Source organism: Ptychodera flava, chromosome 4, assembly GCF_041260155.1.
Source record: "Ptychodera flava strain L36383 chromosome 4, AS_Pfla_20210202, whole genome shotgun sequence".
NCBI lineage: Eukaryota > Metazoa > Hemichordata > Enteropneusta > Ptychoderidae > Ptychodera > Ptychodera flava.
The window spans coordinates 1,353,713-1,375,043 of NC_091931.1; the positions used below are offsets into that span (position 1 = coordinate 1,353,713).

The following is a 21,331-nucleotide window of genomic DNA, read 5'->3' on the forward strand; positions in this document are numbered from 1 at the left end:
ACTATCAGACCAGTACTTTTTGAGAAATACATTTTTTGACCAAAATCGCAAAAATTGCCTTAAAAATGCAAATTTGCATATTTCTGCACAATTTGAACAAATCTGAATTAGATCATCCCTAGGGACATATGTACCAAATATCAAAGCTATCTGACTGGTAGTTTTGAAGGAGAAGATTTTTAAAGGTTTTTTACCAAAAATGAAAAAAATTGCCTTAAAAATACAAATATGCAAATTTCACCACAATTTAAACAAATCTGTCTGAAGTCACCCTAAGTAAACTGCATATCAAATTTCAAAGCAATCAGACAAGCAGTTTCAGAGAAGAAGATTTTTTTACCAAAAACACCAAAAAATGCCCCAAAAATACAAATATGCAAATTTCACTACGATTTGAACAAACTTAAGTGAGGTCACCCCAAGTGAACTGCATATAAAATTTCAAAGCAATTGGACTGCGGTTTCAGAGGAGAAGGCAATTGTTGACGGACGACGACGGACGACGACGGACGACGACGACGACGGAAAATCAACCTATTTGATAAGCTCCGCGTCGCTGACAGCGGAGCTAAAAAATAGAGTGGTCAATTAAAAGAGTGGTCAAAGTGATAGGGTTTTTATGGTAAAGCTGGGCTGTAAGATTCCTCATGTGCTATTTATAGCAATTATGCAAGCTGTGTAAACAGTGCAATGAAAGTGTTACATGATTCCTTATAATGCTTTTGATGACCTTGAACTTCTTAAGTTTCAAACATTTGTCTCTTCAGTGTGCTTTCTCTGAGTACGTACAGTCTCAACTTATTCAACAGAACTTACTTACAATGTTAATTTGAAAGTTAAAATGTGCTTGGTTAATAGGATGAAAATACTGATATTAAAAGATAACCAGCTCAAGATTCTTTATTATAACCTGACAGATATGCTGTTTTTTTATGACGTAAATCTTGATTTAAGCAAGTCTTGTTTACTTTAATTAGAATGTAATTAACTCTCGTTTATTTGCTATTATAGACTAATAATAATGTCTGATGAAATATGCAAATCTGTATTTTTACGGAATTTTTTTCCATTTTTGGTCAGGCCATCCTGAAATGAGCTATCAAAGATATCCACCTTCTTCATCAATACATGTGTCACAAAAGGTTATTCTCTACATAACACAGCAGAGCTCTGTCAACTGTTGAGTCGCTTGTTTTTTCAAAACCGCTGGTCAGACAGCTTTAATATTTGGTTTACATGTCCCTAGGATGACCTTAGTGAGATAATTTCATACAGTCAGGAAATACTTAATTTTGTATCCATGTCTATAGTAGCTTCAGGGACTTTGGCCCTATGTTTAATCCTCTGTCCCCTTTCCCTACTAGAAGAGTCATTTTAATGTCATATCCGCCAATCCAGTGTTGCTATAACTCAACGTCGCGACGGGCATTTATTCATTCTTCACATGGGCGATTTCATCTCTCACAGGACGGTCAAAATTTTTCTTATTCACTAGTGACTACGCAAATTTCACCATATTGTTTTTATTTTGATCTTTGAAAGGTCTGTGTTTTTTCCATGCTACAAAAGCTTGCACTGCATAGTACATGTACTGGACCCACATTAGTTGATTTTTTACGTATGTAGACGCATGATGTTTTCATGCATAACTCTTGTCATTTTTTCAAGAAAAAAATCAAGCTGTAATTTCTCAGAAATACAATGTACGTGTTTCTACATTCAAGAATTGCATACGAACCTGGTTGAAGACTTGTGTTCGCTTTGCCCTTAGGCATTTCGGATCTCTATATCATTGAATGCCGATTTACATTGATACTCTCCTACTTTACGTAGCCTGTCAAATAGTAAGCACCAAAAATCACTTGCCCGGCGGTAAAACTGCGAGTGGATTTTGCTCACACCTGTCAGAATCATAGTCATTGTCTGCATTAGAAGCTGTTGCAGGTCTTGACTGAGAATTTTTTTTTTCATTTATTCCAATTCCAGTCGGTCACAAGGACCGACGTGTAGCTAAAACCTTTCGGCCCGACCAGAAACCTGTCGGTCTCGGACCGTCGGACCGACGTTAATTTCGCACACTGCATGGGAGTCTATGGACTGCCTTATACATGGGAGTCTATGGACAGCTGCCTTATACATGAGAGTCTATGGAGGTGGAAACTAAAAAGTCCTCTAACACGGCCAAATTTGATCGCATCGTGAAACAAAGCGACGTGCATCTGTATGGGGTAGGGTACTATCCTTGTGCAAAGTTTGAAAGAAATTGACCAGGGCATGTCTGAGATACCTGCGTGAATGGACGGACGGACGGACGGACGGATGGACATGACCCAATCTATAAGTCCCCCCGGACGACTAAAAATGCCTTCCATTGTGGGTGGTGATTACAACATGTGGAATTATCCTGGATCCAAATTTCTCATCAGTTCTTGTATGTCTTACATAGAAAAGTTGCAAAAATTGGTCTGCAATGAGAAAATTCACCTAAGCTTTGTTTTCTGGATCAAATTTTCCTGACAAAATTATGTTCACAGTCTTCGAAACTGTCTCACAACCTATCCTGGGTTGGTGTAGGTCATTTAAAGGTCTGGTGAAATGCCCATGTTGCAAAATCACAGAAATACAGTTGATGGTCTATAAAACAGTTACACTCATTTCTTTTTTCGTTCAGCGCGCGTGATTATGAAATATGGCAAAAGAAAAATGCAATGTGGGCGTGTCACCCGAGCCTCTCCAGTCGACTTTTTTCGGCTTTCCGAAGTTTGCCCGACGCCGTATCTCATTACAGGAAGTAAAGTATTTCACACCTCCGTAAGCTCCCTACGGGGGGTAACTTCTAGGGTTTCCGCTTACATGATCAGGACAGTGTCCTCCTTCACTATGGGAGAACGTTGTTCTTTTGGTGGCTGTGACAGCGGCAAGAACATGAACGGCTCAACTGTAAACTTTTTCATTTTCCCGTCAAGTGTTGAGTGTTTGAACCATAATGTGCTTGTCTCTGCTGGTTCGTACGATCGGCCACGGTCCCTAGGCTGAGCCTGCCTCGCTACTCGCTACACAGAAGGTTGGGACCTCAATGCAAATCAACAGCATGAACACCAACATTGAACGTTGTGACTGCCATTAAAATGCACTTGTCTGCAACACGGAACGTCGGGACCGCAATGCAAATCGACAGTAACTTAAAACGTAAATGGGACCGTGATTAAAATGCACTACAATCACAACACGGAAGGTTGGGACCACGATGCAAATCAGCTGCATGAACAGCAACACTGAATGTTTGGACTACCATTACGGAGTAAAATGAACAACAACACGGAACGTAGAGATCGCGATACAAATCATGGAGGTAGAGTTCTCCTTGATACAAATCGACAGCAACACGGAACGCGTCGTTGGGACGGCAATTAAATTGAAGAACAACGGGGAATACCGGACCACGAGGACCGCTACACAGGAGACCGTGATTAAAATGCACAACACAGAACATCTAGACCGCAATGTAAATCAACTGCAACACCGAACCTTGTTGCCTCGATTAAAATGCGGATGTCTGCTATGTATAGCAAAAGTTTCAATTCTCGCGAGCGAGCGTTCCTATGCCCGCTGTACACTAGACAAAATGACGTCAAATTTATCGAGAGGGCTCGATTGCGTGTGTCTAAGTTTCAATTCTCGCGAGAGCCATTTATGCATACTGTACACTAGACTAAATGACGTCAAATCTCTCGCGAGACTTGGCTCGATTGCAAATACATACGACGGAAAGAACGCAATAATACGGAAGTAGACACAGTTTTTGCGAATCGCCGAGAGAGAAGCGCAGATTAAACAAAAGACTAAAAAACCCACGTTTTTTCTTTATTTTACCATATTTTTAAAACAAAAATCAGTTTCGCCGCTGTGGCAAATTAGGATCGATTTTTTTTCGCCACTTCGGATTTCGATTCGCATTGGGGAACGTGGCAAATGGGCAGCGCGAACAGTGTTTTGTTAGCGGATACCTGACAGAGATAAGGCGGCGTTGGACCGCTATTCGATGTAAATGAACACACCTGTGACGTCACAGACGGCCAACCATTATCCCCGCTATGGGCGTGACCTGAGTGTCGCAAAATGACCCCATGAAAGCCGCGCATAGAAATATCAAAAAAATTAACACTTGCGCGTACTTTTAGGTTGCAATTCTGTTGCGAGTGTAATAGTATTGACTCCCTGGAAGATATTCAGTCACACGAACGGGACCATTTCACCAGACCTTTAAGGTCAAAAATTACCTAAAATATACAAATTTGGGGGTTTCCCAACACTTTGAGCAGAAAATTTATCTAATAACATCCCTCGGGACTTTATACCAAATTACAAAGCTATCAAACAAGTAATTTTGAGAACAAGTTTTCTTGACCAAAAATGACAATATTGTCTTAAAAATACAAATTTGTATATTTCAGGACAATTTCCACATACCTTACTATTGTCATCTCTGTACGTCTGTGTACCAAATATAAAAGCTGTCTGTCCAGGGGTTTTAAAAAGAAAACACCGTTTAAGATTTTTTGACCAAAAATGACAAAATTGCTCCAAAATAGTAATTTTCCCAATTTTGTCATAATTGCAACAAAATAGAAGAATAACACCCTTGCAAAGATCCAACCCAAATTTGAGAGCGATTGGGCTGGCGGTTTCAGAGAAGAATAATTTTTAGTGAAAATGAGAAAAATCACCAAAAAATTCAGCAAAAATACAAAATTAAGGATAACTTCACAATATTCATAAAACTGTATAAGGTTCATCTAAGGTACTTGCACACAAATTTTCAAAGCAATCAAAACAGCGGTTCTCGAGATATTAATTCTTCACATTTTGTAAGCTCATTTGCATAATTTTGGCAATGCCGACTTCATTTGAACAAAATCCCATCTATACCCCAGGATGCATCCACACACCAAATACCAAGCTGAAATGTGCAGCGGTTTGCGTGTTTTTGGTGTTGACGGACATACTGTACGTACGTACATACTTACATACATACATACATACACACATACATACAGATGCCATCGACTTCAGCTTATATGATAAACTCACATTGGTATAACCAAATGTGAGCTAAAAACAAAAGCATATAAAGGAAATTCAACAAGATACAGATTTAGAGCTCATTATGTTTCCAATGGACAGTGGGAATTTCCAGCAGCTGGTGTTTGTGAGCGTGAATTGACGAGGTGCCAAATAAGGCTACCTCATTCACACATTGAATTCGAGAAAAGCCAAAAAAACCTGTTTTGTTACTTTGACGCCACGGCATTTGATAATTAAACGTGCACTAACCTAAACGCGGGCATATTTTGTTTCCTAGTGATGATGTTGACCAGGAATGAGTTCTTCAAAGAAAACGTCTGAGGAAAATATAATAAATTGCGGAAAACTACCGATTTTTGGAGCCTTCGTTTCTGCACGTCGCTACAGCGAATGGCTTCAGCGGGCGAAAACAAGTACATGAGCAGTCATTACTGATATCAGGCGTGTCCTAAATTCATATGTAAATAAGCTTGCCTTGCATTCCCTAGATAAACACTGCAACGCGATGTAGACTTGATACTATCGGACTAATTGTTTATTATTCACAAGTTGTGAGAAGTAATCTAATAAATGATGAAAAAGACGTCCAGCACCGCAAAGCGGCAAGTTCAACCTCTTACCACAACCATACCTATGGATATTTTCGAGATATAAGCTTACATGTATAATTAGGGTTTTCATACGAAGTTTGGTGGGTACAGACTAATGTTTCGGTATTTCGACGAGGAGCGCAGCAACTTTATCGTGCCCTCAACAAACAGCTCATTATAAATCCCCATTAACATGTATATTTAAATTATGTAGCGATAACTGTCCCAGCCACACAACCTAAATTTTCAGCCATGTAATTTCCAGGCTGTAGACAGGCCAAAAATTTGTCTCACTAGAGGTGTCATTTATTCATACATGTAAATCTCTATGCACCTTCACATCAAAGGAAAGCTTGTGACCCACTTTGTTGAAGGGTCACATCTCTGAACCACTTTGTAGCAAACAGTCTGAACTTAACAGTGCCATTAAAAAAATCAGTAATTACTCTCCGATTTTTCTGGCTTTGTGTGTTTGGAGCCAGACAACAACCACTGACTGTGGCCTTGTCTGGAGTGGCATTATGAAAATCATTTTGTTGTGAGGATCATGTAAATTTATTTATCTGTCTGTTTTTTTTGGCTTATAAAGTGTATTCGCCGACACTTCACATTTGGTCAATTAACAATTTGATTGTGAGTCTCAGAGAGTTACGAAGGCAACTTGTTCTGAAAGTTTATTGCGAGTACGTGACCATGGGGATATTAACAGAATGCATTACTCTTAAAAACCCACAAAGTTAATTTCTGCACAAATAATGAGTACTTTGGTTCAACACTAAATTATTGCCTTCTTTGACATGTTGAAACCAGAAATGGCATCGTTCGTTCATGACTGCTGCCAGTTGTGTTGGGGTACGAAATTAATGAGAGCAGTGGACAGGCCAGCAGCACTTCTCAGTGTGGTTTAGTTCATCTACACGATAAACGAGTTGTCGAATCGAAATGGCAGGTTTGGTAATGATGTAATAATTTTTCGAGTTCACGTAATTATTTTTGTATTTTTGTTTTGGATTATGATCTATAAAAGTCTTGCCAAGGTTTAAAATTGCATCAAACAAAATTTGGAAATATTTAAAAAGATCATATGGACACGAATTTGGACTGTCAATTATTGCATACTTTACAATCGAGATGGCCTTTGACCCATCATCTGATCAGTGCTACACACATATGCTGCGAATGTCTGCTCAAGGAGGGTCCGTGGTCTGGTTTTTGAATTGCTCTGAGCTCCAGTCAGTAGGTGGAGATTCCAAAACAAGGCAAGGTCATTCAAACGTAATGTAGAAAAGTCGACATGTTACCCGGCAATGTTTCCCGATCGGTCTGAGGACGGTGAGAGGTCGGCGAATTTTTTTGGGCACAACTTCGGGGGAATACAAGTTCGTGGGGGGGGTGGGGGGTGTCACCCGATCGACTGTCAAATTGTATGACATCGCAATGATTTCCAAAATAAAACAACACTGAAACCCTTGGTGAGGTACCAGGACATAATCTTTATTCACTGTGATTACGTTCAGATGCACTGAGGACGGTGCATAATACCACACGAACTTTACCAAGTTTGACTTGACCGATGTGTAAAACACAATCACTGCATGATCATCAGAAAATATGTTTCGGTTTTTTTTTTCAGTTCCAATTAGTTCAGAGCAGGAACAATTTTGGATGCCAGACTTTATCAGGTGTACAAAATATAATCAGAAACGGACATAATAATTTGATGTTCAGCATCATAGGTTGGGATTCTGGGAACAGTTTTTGAATGTCAGACATTGTATTGACCGACATTATATACCAGAAAAAGTTGTGGTTTTTGGTTGTTTTTCGGCCCTAATTTCATTTAGAGCAGGATCGAAGAATATTGAGAGTGGAACTTTGTTGTGTGTTGACTCACATGTAAAATGTTAACAGAAGTGGACATATCTTTTTTGTTTTCGGTTGTAATATTTAATTGGATGGAGAACAGTTTTGGTTGTCTTTACTGTACTTCTATCGGGTGTGGACAGGCGTAAAACATACTGGTAAAACACAGTTTTTGGCCGCAATGCGTTTTGAGCGGAAACAGTTCTGTATGTCAAAAACTGACTTATTGGACTAGGCTTCGGTGGGACTGTGCTTCAACAAACATTATTGTTACGGTTTATTGTTGACAGGTGGGAGTAATCCTGGTTTTTGGAGAAGCACAAAAACGTCACTATATAAATTACGCAACATTGTGTCACTCAAGGGGGTTTATGCAAATAGCGATGCAAATGTGTCCATGTTTACAAAAGCCATGTGCATTTGTTTTGATTTTAAAAAATCATAAATTACACGGAAAGCATTACTTATTTTGAACTTGCGACAAATCTCAATGACAGGCCTTATTTTAAGGCCTATTCTCAAAGAATTTTGAAAATTCGATAGAAAAATGACTGATTTGGTATCTATCATCCTTAACATAGTTTTCTCATATCGATGCAAGAAAAACTAAACATTGCTTGCAATTATCACAACAATTTTGTAAATACAATGAGAGTTTGTATGCAAATGTGTATGTATAATACAACTATTGGACTGCACTGTACACAGATTCTTGTATGCTAAATATTGAAATAAGATCATAATGATTTATTTTGTATTTGAGATTACAAGTAAAGATTAAACATAGTATTGTACAGTGGCATTTCTTATGATGTATGAACCTACTTACCACTACCTACTAGGTAGAGGTTTAGGTTGATATGATGTATGAACCAACTTACCACTATTGGGTAGAGGTTTAGGTTGATATGATGTATGGACCTACTTACCACTACCTACTAGGTAGAGGTTTAGGTTGATATGATGTATGAACCAACTTACCACTATTGGGTAGACGTTTAGGTTGATATGATGTATGGACCTACTTACCACTACCTACTAGGTAGAGGTTTAGGTTGATATGATGTATGGACCTACTTACCACTATTAGGTAGAGGTTTAGGTTGATATGATGTATGAACCAACTTACCACTATTGGGTAGACGTTTAGGTTGATAAGATGTATGAACCTACTTACCACTACTAGGTAGAGGTTTAGGTTGATAAGATGTATGGACCTACTTACCACTATTAGGTAGAGGTTTAGGTTGATATGATGTATGGACCTACTTACCACTATTAGGTAGAGGTTTAGGTTGATCCCACAATGGAGGAGGTGAATCCTTGTCAATGTCACTGCTTTTATCACTGCCACTCTCACTTATATCCACCATCTTAACATTGAAAGTAGACAAACCAGCATTGCTTTCTGAAATAAGTCATGAATACAATATTTGAACTGTATATATAACAGAATCTGAACTAATTTTGGAATTCCGAAGTCTGAAAAATAATACCACTCTTACTCCATAAATATGTCATGAGTGTAGGAGGTAGGTGTACAAATATGACCCTAAATTTAAATTTATAATCCTAGAATTTGTGCCACACTGTTCCAACGGTAAATAGGGGTCACATTAATCTGTCAAAACTTCAGCTGATTTTTGAGGTGATTTTCCACGGCTGAAAAATTCTGGTGAATATTTCTTTGTTAACAGAATAATCGGCTGCATTTTTAGATATTATCACAGGGGGCAGATGAAAGTCCCCTGGGTGGGGAGGAGGTTTTCTTTGTGCAACGGTTTACCTGTAATATTTGATTTTATTAATTTTGACTGTGATATTTCAAATAAAGCTTTCGACTCCAAACTGTCTGACTGTGTTTCCAATTCCTTATCTCCTCTTCAACCAGTACACATACCACTCTAATTGCCGCACAAACAATGCCAACTTGTTAATGACTGAGCGTATCAGCGGATTAGCTTATTAAGTCAACACCACAGCCGTCCCACACGTAGTGAAATAAGGAAAGGGTTGAAGATCTCAGACAGTGTCACAAAAAAACCGCAAATCTGAGCAAATATAGAAGTCAATCGAAATTTAACGACTATCAAAAGTATCACTATACCGATGAACTGTTACATGCCAAAGTACGCCATCTACCAGATATGAACTGAATATGCTCACGTGTTTTTAACAGGTTAATTAATAGTAGTACGCTTCACAGAACAATGAGATATATGTTATCACTATATGTAGCAGGTTTTTTCAACTTCAAACAGTACTCTCAGAGTTTAATCACTAATTATAAAACTTTATTTAATATGCAACTTGAAGTGAGCTGTCAATTAACTTGACACTGCTCAATGCTTTATGGGACAATTAGATATCTATTAGATCAACATTTGTAGTACGTTTTATTTTATTTAATGCTGTAATTTTAGAGTAATGTCACTTATTACAAAGTTCATTAAATATGCAAATAAACCCTACATTAACTTAACGCTGTTCAATGATTCATAGCACAATTAAATATTTGCAAATCAATTTCTGTAGCACGTTTCACCAAATTTTAGTGCCAAAATTTCAGAGTTATATACCTAATTACAAAGTTTATTAAATATGCAAATGAACCCTTAATTAACTTTATACTACTAAGTGCTTTACAACACAGTAAGATATCTGTCGTATCAGTATGTGCAGCAGTTTTCATCACATTTGATGCAGTTATTTCGGAGTTATATGACTAATTATAAGACTTCATGGAATATGCAAATGAGCTAATTATTAAATTGACACTGCTCAATGCTTCTCAGTACAATTGGATATTTATCAGATCCACATCAGTAGCAAGTTTCATCAAATTTAACGCTGTAATTTTGGAGTAATATCACTGATTACAAAGTTCATGAAATATGCAAATGAACCCTTAATTAACTTCACACAACTAAATGCTCTACACCACAATTAGATATCTGTCGGATCAGTATCTGCAGCAGATTTCATAACATTTGGTGCAGTTATTTTGGAGTTATATCACTAATTACAAAACTTCATAAAATATGCAAATGACCTATTCGTTAACTTGACACTGCCAAATGCTTCTCAGTACAATTAGATATTTATCAAAACAATATCTGTACCCAATTTCACTGACTTGGGTGCCGTAATTTCAGAGTTATATACCTAATTACAAAGTTTATTAAATATGCAAATGAACCCTTCATTAATTTCACACTACTTAATGCTTTACACTACAGTTAGATATCAGTCGGATCAGTATCTGCAGCAGATTGCATCACATTTGGTGAAGTTATATCGGAGTTATATGACTAATTACAAACCTTCATAAAATATGCAAATGAGCTATTTATTAACTTGACACTGCCTAATGCTTCTAAGTATAATTAGATATATATCAGATCAATATTTGTTGTAAGTATCATCACGTTTGGTGCAGGAATTTCAGAGTTATCTCACTAATAACAAAAGTTCATTAAATATGCAAATGAGAAGATAATTGACATGACACTCACAGTATTATCATAATGTTCTTAGATTGTCATCTGTGAAAAGTTTCATGAAATTTTGTGCAGTATTTCTTGATATATGTCTACACTGTCATTACCGTCTCCATAGGGAAACCATTGTATGGAAAAAAACAATATTGCATAACTTCATTAATATGCAAGCCATACTAACCAAAATATAATCAGTTCTTGCAAGTAGCACATGGTACCTGTGTACCAAATCTGACTTGAATTCGTTGGGCGTTTTTGAGTTATCGTGTAAACAGACAGACAGACACACACACACACACTAACACACTAACACACACACACACACACGGACAGACAGACAGACATCGCTATGACAATAGCCCACGTGTTTACACACGTGAGCTAAAAATGGTCATCTTGAGCCAGAAAACCAACCTACATTTTTGAGTCGGTCATGGTCCGATGTCGTCCGTAAGAGCGGAAGTCGGAAGTAGAACCCTTTGACCTCAAACCTGTTTATTTCCAGTCCAGAAGTAAACATATTTCCCTTGATGTTATATAATGAAAAGTTCACACATTCTGTATGAGCATGCTACAAGACTGGTTTTAATCAATCCTACAAAATCAAAACAAGGATTCAATTTTTATCCTATTTGTCACAAAAAAGTTGATAACGATGAGTTTTAGAACATAAACAAAACTTCTGAAAATTCTGCACAGAGAGAGATGAAGGGTGAGGTATCATGTTTCTTGCCTCTCGCATCTGGCACATGCATCTACACAAACCTCCTTGATCAATCGAGGTGGTAGCTTCTTCAGCCACAGAAAAGGAGAATTTTTTCTCCTTTTAGCGAGGCTCGGACAGCATCAACCGAACGAACACCGCTGCAGAGGCAGCTCAATATAGATTCATTTCATCATGAATGCCAGTATTATACACTATCCGTATTATTTGATGCCACCATCGATGCATCGTCACCGTACATCTAGCGTGTATCATAAACTTAGCACACCGTCATCGACTTTGACCATTGATGCAAAAATAGTCTATTTTTTACATCCATGCTGCGACCGACTCGTTTGCCCGGCTTCCCCATTAATACATCAGCGACTATCCATACCAATGAAGTTCTCACCTACTGTATTCCAAAAGAACCTCCACCATGTGCACATCGTATCAACAAAACATCTTGAATGGCAAGGAACACGACTTAAACTTTCTAGTATTACCCCCGGTATTACCAGGCTTATGAATTTGCTGACATTTTCTTGCCTGTTCTCGTTTTAGAATGTTAGTGTGTTTTTCCCTTCCGCGTCTATGTCAAGCGTAAGTTATAGTATTTTCCTCAAAGACGGACCCTCGCTTCCGTTTCTGAGAACGACATGGATAAAATCATCAACTTTTTATTCAGTTTTTTGTTTGTTAAGGTGCTGGTACTGCAAGCACGCCTTTTCAATAAAAACGATTTCATGGTATTTGATACATCGTCTATGTATTCTGTTTGTAAAAACATCAGCGACTGCGTTTATGTTGTTGCGCGGCACAACAGAGGGTCCACGCTGACTTTTATATTCGCTGTATTTTTATGCACTTTCCACCATTATCATTCTTCAAACACGCAACTCAACGACGGCAGAACATAATATGAATGAGCTAAAAGCATGGACATAGCTTTTTAAAGTCCTAGGTAGGAAAATGCAGTCAGGAACTAAATCTGTGTCATCAAAAATTTTGTAACGTTGGTGTTCTCCTTCAGGCCATTCAGATTTATTTTAATTTTTTCTGAGCTGTCTCTCCACATGGCTGTTGTTATTGACTTTTAACTTTTCTACATTTTCTCTCCTGATCGGTCGGACAGTAGCCTAGTTGATTTCATCACAGACAAGGAGCTTCAGTTTCTCTACACGAGAATATTTTAAGCGTCCATGGTCGTAGATTTTTTAGGTTTCGATTTTTTCCCAATATTTTCTCTCCCAAACCGATCGCGCCAGGTCATGGCTGTAAAGTGTTGAATTTTCACAACATGTTTCTCAACGACCTGAATTCACAACATGTTTCTCAACGACCGTGGCTTTCAGGTATTCGACTTCATTTTCTGTCCACGGCCAATTGAGGTCGTGGCCGTAAAGTGTTAAATTTTCCCCGACATTTTCTCAACAATCGGTCATGAGGTTACGGTTTCAAGCTTTGAATCTGACTTTTTTCCCGGTAATTTTTCTCAACTATGGGTTGTGAGGTCGTGGCTGTAAAGTGTTGAATTTAGCCCGATCTTTTCTCAATGATCAGTCATGAGGTTATGGCTTTCAGGCTTTGACTTTTTTCCTGGTAATTTTTCTAAACAACCGATCGTGTGGTCGTGGCTGTTAGTGTAAAGTGTTGAATATTTGCCAACATTTGTCTACACGACCGGTCGCGAGGTTGTTGCTTTCAGGTTTTCGACTTTTTTCAGTAATTTCTCTCAATGGCGGTCACTAGGGAGCTCCTTTATCGTTTATTTATGAATAATAAGTTGTTTACCTTCCTGTTTATTTACGAATTCATGAATATTTTAAGCGTCCACTAGTTTTACGGACGACATCGTGACACTGTGTCTGTGATCTTCAACCCTTTCCTTATTTTACTGCGTGTGGGACGGCTGTGGTGTTGACTCAATCAATTAATCCGCTGATAAGGACAGCGGATTAGCAAGTTGGCAATGTTTTCGGAGCAATTACAGTGGCGTATACACAAGTTGGAGAGGAGATAAGGACTTGTCGGTAATATATAAAGCAGTCAGACGGTGTGGAGTCGAAATCTGTATTTGAAATACCACAGTCAACATTAACAAAAATTACTTGTAGTAATAAAGAAAGCAGTCAGACGGTTTGGACTTGAACTTTATTTGAAATATCACAGTCAAAATTAATAAAATAAAATAAGGTAAACCGTTGCACAAAAAACCTCCCCCCCACCCCAGGGGACTGATTTCTTTCCCCTATGACATTATCTGAAAAATCAGCTCCATATCTTGTTTTCAGACAAAAATTTAGCTGATTTTTTAGAAATTGTTAGAAAATTCCATTCAGCTGAAAATTTCAGCCGATTTTTAAAATTTTAGCTGATTGTTTTACTGAACAATGTGTCCTGAAAACTCAGCTGAATTTTTTACTGAATAAAGTGTTCATCCAAAAATTCAGCTGAATTTTTTTGTGAATATGAATTTTAACAAGCAACCTAACAGCTGATATACCTCCGCTGTGTTATGTAGAGAATAACTATTTTTGACACATGTGTTGATGAAGAAGGTGGAAATCTTTAATAGCTCATTTGAGTGGCCAGAACAAAGTGGCAAAAATAGCTGAAGAAATACACAATAAAAGATTTCATCATAATTTGAAAATATTACATTAAGATAATCCCTAAGAACATGTCAACCAAAGCTATCAGGAAGTTTTTTGAGAATCAAATTTTCTGACCAAAAATGACAAAAATAGTGACAACATCACTGTTTGCTCCCATATAGTTATCAAAACAAGTCAACAATTGTATGAAACATGGACATACACATACAGACAGACTGACATACACAGACAGGCACAGAGTGATGACATTGACCCCAAGTGTGCCTTGGCCCGTGGAGAGTGATAAAGATATAACAAACAGCTGAATGTAATGATAAAATAGTTAAGTATAGGCCTATACAGGCTCTCAGGGTGAATATGTTACAGCAATTTGATTAGTTTCTTTTCCTTTTCTACTTCTGTGATAATATCTAAGACAATCAATCTGCAAGGCAGTTTATGTATTGACAAATATGTTATCTTTTACAAGCACACAGTAAACTGTTCTTGATTTTTCATTTACAATATTTGACATAGACTGAAATACATAACATGCAACCAATTTTTACACTTTGCCCATACACCAGATACATGGAGAAATTTCAACATACAATCATCAACTCAGAAACCCTACAGGAAAAAGTAAACATTGTTTTCTTTTAAAACAGCTGGCACATCCACATCTGGAACAACTTACAAACTTCAAACCAATTACACAAGGATGATGACACAAGAGATAAAGTTAAACTGTGGTGAACTTGACTATTCCTTTCAAATCCTTACCTAACTTGACATCTTAAACTAAAATACACTGCATGGTTAATTGTGCACAAAAATACATCGGAATGGACCATTTGATAAGGGATGGTGTCTGGAACATCGATGAGGTACATTATCTTTTTTATCCGATCCATTGTACATTCTTTTTTCCCCACTCTCCCACCTTTTCTTATTGTCAAACCTTCTCTGGCTGAATTTTTCATTGGCATTTGTTTGGAGTTTTTTCAAAATCTGCCAGGAATTTTTTACCGCATTTCAACACCAAATACAGTTTAGTGAACAATAATACTTGTTTTATTGTAGTTTAAATGGGCCGGGTTCGAGGCTGTGAGTGGGACGGTCTCCGGACGAGGCCACTTAATAGTTAATCAGTATTGGCTTCGCCCTCAGAGCGTTCACATGTGGATAACGTTTGTCCACAAAGCTATTGTTCCCGCCAACGAATAGCAACAATGTCAGACAAAGCACAAAGTTTCCGCGAATGGTGTGAGGCAGCAGGCCTAACGGAGGATACACATGACGTGCTAACTACACAAGGCATCCCATCAACCGATGTCCTGAAGCGGCTCAACAATCAAGACATCATCGGACTTAAACTGCCTATAGGCCAACGCGGACTGCTCCGCTGGGCATGGAACAACTTAGACGCAAAACCGGCAAAACAACAGGCACCTCAAGACCAACCTACACACGGGACAGAAACATCAGGGGCGAATACAAAGTCCCTCGCCAAAGATGAAGAGCTGAACAAACTCCTCGAAGCTTTCAGCAACGACGCGCTAAAAGACATTGTATCGGACCAGCGCACCACGTCCCAAAATCTAAGGAAGGATGAGCGTAAACCATTACTGATTCCGGACCATATGACCACAAAGACTGCTTCGCTGGACTCTTCCGACGAGACGGAACTAGCAGCGGAAGGGGACATGAAGCTAGTTATGCGGACCGCCAAGCGTAGACCGAAACCTGACCAAGTTTCCCTTCCTCAGTGGATATCAGCCAACGCCTGAATCTTAAAGACATCGATTAACCGCGGCATGTCCTCGAAGGACACATTGGCGTACCTCGATCACACAATTAACATCGGGGATTACGCGCAATCTTTTACGACATCATCAGTTACCATATCAAATGCTTACTAAATCACCACATCATGTATAGGTTATCGCACGAGTAACGGTGCGTTTACGGTTATCACAACACTTTTGGTCATCAGTTTGTAAAAGTCACTCGGCCTGCGGCCTCGTGACTTTTACAAACTGATGACCAAAAGTGTTGTGATAACAACCGTAAACCCACCGTTACGAGTTGTGATAACCGACTTATACCACGACAAACACGCAAATTTGGCCAGAATTGCGATGGTTGCCTTTGCCATCATTTCGAATGTCACTTGAATGACGACCGTTCATTTACATGTGAATTAGAACTAAGTACTAAAGAGAGCATCTGTGAGGAAGGAAACTGTTTTCTGATTGGCTCTTTTATACAGGCTCCCTTCTTTTTTTCTAATCGCCCCTTGCAAGCGCAGGTGGTGCTGAATGGGCTATTATTTTCTGATTGGCTTATTTGAGTTTCATACGCTTAGAGATTAATGTGATTGGCTGAAATCAATTAATTGTTCATGACGTTCTCACCACGTGCACTGCCCTCGCTGAAGTTCTCAGTTTCTGTTTGGCTCCTGGAGAGCAGACATGGACGCTGCTCAATATTCTGATATTTTCGACTATGACAGCGATATTGAACGTTTTGTGTTACAATATGATAAAGCAGATACCAACGAGGAAATAGCGGAGGAGGAAGCATTCACCCTGACCAAAACACAAGAGCAATTACGTTTTGCAGTTTTAGTCGGCGCAGAAAATGTTGCTAAAATTCAACGTTTACGTGTGCCACAGAACACGAGGAGAACGATTAATTTTGGTGTTACTTACAGTCTGCGATACCTGCGGATGAGGAATGAACGTATCAGTAAATCAGGCTGTGGAAGTAGTGAAGTGTTTACATTTGTGCCCGCATTATCGTATGATATCGAAGCGAGGGAACTCAATTCTGGCTTTGTTGTTTCGTGGTTGAAGTTCGTCGAGCGGATGAGACAGAATATCCATCGCAAAGTTTGAGAGATTTGTGTCGTAGCATTCTGCGGTATTTGTAGAGTGTCGTCGGCGATACCTGAATTTTATGAACACCAATACGCACATTTTTCAGGATTTCCACCATACAATTGACCGAATTCTGAAAAACATTGATAGATGTGGTATCGGGGTCGACAAAAACAAGCACCGCCGTACACATGAGATGGAGAATGTAAGTTGTGGGAGAAAGTTTTCTCAGTCAATTCTGCCAAGTTGCGCTGTGTATTTCTATGTGTTTAAAGAAATCTGCAGGTTGTAATCTGATTCGCATTGAACACGGTCCAAAAAAAGATGAATATCCATTTTTTGCTCACGTGTTGACACACGTGAGCATATGTCGCAGCGATGTCTGTCTGTCTGTGTGTCTGTGTGTCTGTCTGTCTGTCTGTGTGCTCAATATCTCAAAAACGGCTCACCAGATCTGAATCAAATCTGGTATATAGATTCAGTTTGCAAATGGCAAGAACTGATTAGTTTTTGGTGGGTGTGGCTTGCTTACTTTTTGCTCATTTGCATAATTAATGATTTTAGAAAAAACGGCTATACATTGAGAACGACTGCACACAATTTGATGAGATTTGCTACAAATGTTGATCACATCAAGATATATCAGCTGTGCAAGTTATTAAGGGGTGACGTGAAAGATATTTACTAATTTGCATATTTGATGAAATCTACTAATTAGGCATATATATCTGAATTTACTCCATCAAAATTGACGAAACTTGGTATGCATATTGAGGATACTATTATTTAACATTACTGAAAGTCAATAAGCATTTTTACTTCATCCAAATCCTAATTTGCATATTTAATGACCTTTTGAAATTAAGAAATTAATTATTTGAATTTACATGACCAAAATTGATGAAACTTGCTATGTACATTAAAGATACTATGATAGAACATTATTAAATGTCATTAAGCATTTTTACTTCAGCCAATTCCTAATTTGCATATTTTATGAATTTTCTTAATTAGGGGTATTTATCTGAATTGACGAGACCACAGTTGAGGAAACTGGCTATGTACATTAACCCTTAAAGCCCCAACTCCCGTATAAAAGCGCGAGAACCTACGAGAGTGGTCATAATGGTGGGATATTCAAACATACTCGGTACGCTCCGGACGTCGTCCATAAAAATCGTTAATTTAGAAATCTACCGATTAATTTTTTTCTTGGAAATTGAGGGATATGTGTATAAGTATTTGGAGCACAATATACTTGGTTTCTGACGAAATTAAATTTGAAATGACGTCTTGAACCAGAAAAAGGATAAACTATTTGCCGGTAATATCGCCGGTATAACGTTCGATGTTCAGTTTGAATCTGCATGATTGACATGATATGCAAATTGCAAATGAGTCATTAGCGATACGTTGTTTACTTTTTACGTACGTAGCGTTGATTGTTCAACGCGGGGGGAAAAACACCAAATACTCGGAGCGTACTGAAAGATACAAACGCACACACACACTGTGTATAATAAATACATGCAAACACATTTGATTCGGTAGTTCTCTTTTTGGAAAATTTGTTGGTCCTGAAAAGGACCGTTTTCATTTATGTTGGCCTACCTGAGCCGTACATTTTACAGACAGGAAGGCCTATACTGTCATTTATGCCCGACATAAAGTACGTCTGGTATGTTCGGGTTGAGACCACGGACAAGTACCAGCACAAATTCTGGCATGATCTCTCACTTTGTCTACACTATCTGTATATCTTCTGTCTTCTTTTCAAATTTCAAGTTTTACCCTCGAGTCAACGTACTGTTGCATGTTGTAAGCGCAATCATCGCAATGCGATATGCGTAACTATCGCTTACGCTTAGCTGTTTCCAAAAGTGATATACATTTTCTTTCCCGATCTAAAGCCGTGCATGCCTATGTAACACAAAACAAGTAGCCTCCAGAATCCACTATGCTGACAAAACCGGGATTTTTTTTGACGACTGTTATCGCCTTCGGCATATTCGGTCGTCACTGCTGGGTCACTTATGTTGATCAGACGTCGAGTTGACAAACGTCGCCGGCGGCAGCTGAGGTCACCGTACCAATCAGTCCCATAAGTTGCACTCAAATGTCCGCGCTCGATCCCCATCACAGCTAGCTCCAATTCATTCCTGGCAAAGAAAATTCCCGAGGCTACCTCTAGTGCTCATCAGTGACTGCTATCTTCATAAAGCTAGTTGACATAGTGTGATTAGCAGTCTGACTCTGACTACCACGCGTTTGTTGTGAACTAGTATCACGACTGCGTGTAGAGTGTAGAAGTGCAAGTGCACTCGATTTTGGCGGGATCGTTCAAAGTAGCGAAATACTAGAACTCACCATTTTATAAGGAGGGATGGACATTGAAATGAATACTCCGAGAGATCATGCGATCACTTTATTCTGATTTTATTTTAGGTGATTAAATATTAACAGGTTTGATTTCTAAAATAAGTATTTTTCAGAAGCTTTTTGAAATAATCATAAGACAACAATCGACACCACATTTCATTTCGGTCACCATAAAACGTGTAATCGAAGCCGGGGGAATAGTCGTCGGTACCCTCCCATTCGCGACAGCGCCGAGTTCATGAGACAACGAAATTTTGAAAAGGAAACTACAACTACCATCCAAGAACTGTGGAAAACTACGTTTTATAATGGAGACACAGCCCTGCCTCGCTAAACTAAGGTCGAATAAGGAAAGGATTGTTTGTAAGACAAAAGCTCTACAAAATTTGGTAGACGACTCGGCCGTTGAGCATTGTGGTAAATGTCCAACGTCGTCCATTGAAATAACCACACTCGATAAATTTGGACATCTAGTAGGCGAATTTTCTGTTCTTTTAGAACTGTTTTGATATTTTCCCGTTCTTTCCTGAATGCGGCATTTCTAGGATGGCATTTGGACAAAACGGTGCTTCATTATCAAGGCAAATACGACTCTGCAATCAAGACTCCCTGCAAGAGTGATGTACACTATGACGAGCCGAGGAAAACTCCGATAATAGATCCCGTGGCAGAAAAACTACTCGTTGGATTTCTGCATCGTTTACCCGTATACAAAGATGCGGATAGCTATTGCCACTGCCATGATATGCATTATGTTGAATCATTCAAAAACGCGCAGAATATAATGACAAACGCTTTGTTTTCGGACGAGAAACGTATACCATTATGCATGAGATCTAAGGAGTGTCGATCGATCGCCTGGCAACGTCATCACGGTTTGTACAAATCCGAGGCGACGCCGCGCCGAACCTCTGCTCCAGTAAGACTTCGAAAAAGTCTATGTTCAAGACAAACCTATGGGGAAATGAGTGGATGTATCGTATGGAAAGTAAACCGTAAAATTGGGTGAAAATAGTATACGTAAAGTCACCGCGCAGTCAATGTTTACATTGTGTGGCGTGCACGTTCTATTTTTGGAGGTGTTCAACCAGCTGTTTTAATTTGCTACTTTTTGTTCACAAAGATACCATATTAGTTATGTTTTGCTCCGCCCATTTTTATCGATTTTTCTCGGTAGGGCCCTACCGAGAGTTACCGGTTTAAGACGCCATAGACTTTCATGCAATATAGCCTCCAATGCCAAGAACTTTTTGAACCAATAAACTTGACATGTTACACTTCTTTTAGACAGGTACAGTGTGTTTCCTGTGATTGGAAGCCCAGCCAAACCACTATGAATTTCAAAGATCATGAAATGGAGAAGCTTCGAGAAGTCTTTCCATGTTTGGTTTAGCAAATGGGGGCTGGGAAAATGGGCTTAAAATGCACATTTTTGGTTCAAAATGTATTGGAAATGAATAAAAGACTCTAAAAATAGATCTTATAGTCCAAAAACCTGCAAACTTTTACACATTTTAAATGTCATGAAAAGACACATATTTTGGTGAAAATTTTTAGCAGCGGAACTTATCAAATGTAAATAATAAACAAACAAACAATTGTTGATATTTGTCAATAATACAAATACCACATACCCTTCAACACAGCTACACAAAAGCATATAACACAAGTGAAATATAGCTCAAGACACAATTTTAATCAGCAACATGATTGAATTTCGTAAACAACATCT

The 21,331-nt window shown here is 38.6% G+C and overlaps 1 protein-coding gene across 7 annotated transcripts in view; it reads right to left on the reverse strand.

The window, feature by feature from the left end:
• The window catches only part of LOC139130335 (transmembrane protein 131-like), a 273,369-nt gene that overhangs the window by 45,825 nt on the left and 206,213 nt on the right, over nt 1-21,331 (reverse strand). For 5 of the 7 annotated variants that reach the window (XR_011551826.1, XM_070696091.1, XM_070696088.1 and 2 more), the window contains exon 30: nt 8,812-8,946. The exons of the other annotated variants lie outside the window; for them this stretch is intronic. Coding sequence is in view for 4 of the 5 variants with exons in the window: in XM_070696091.1 (XP_070552192.1) it covers nt 8,812-8,946 (135 nt within the window). In the remaining variant the exon portion in view is untranslated. The remainder of the gene's footprint in view (nt 1-8,811; nt 8,947-21,331) is intronic. 7 annotated transcript variants of the gene reach the window in all.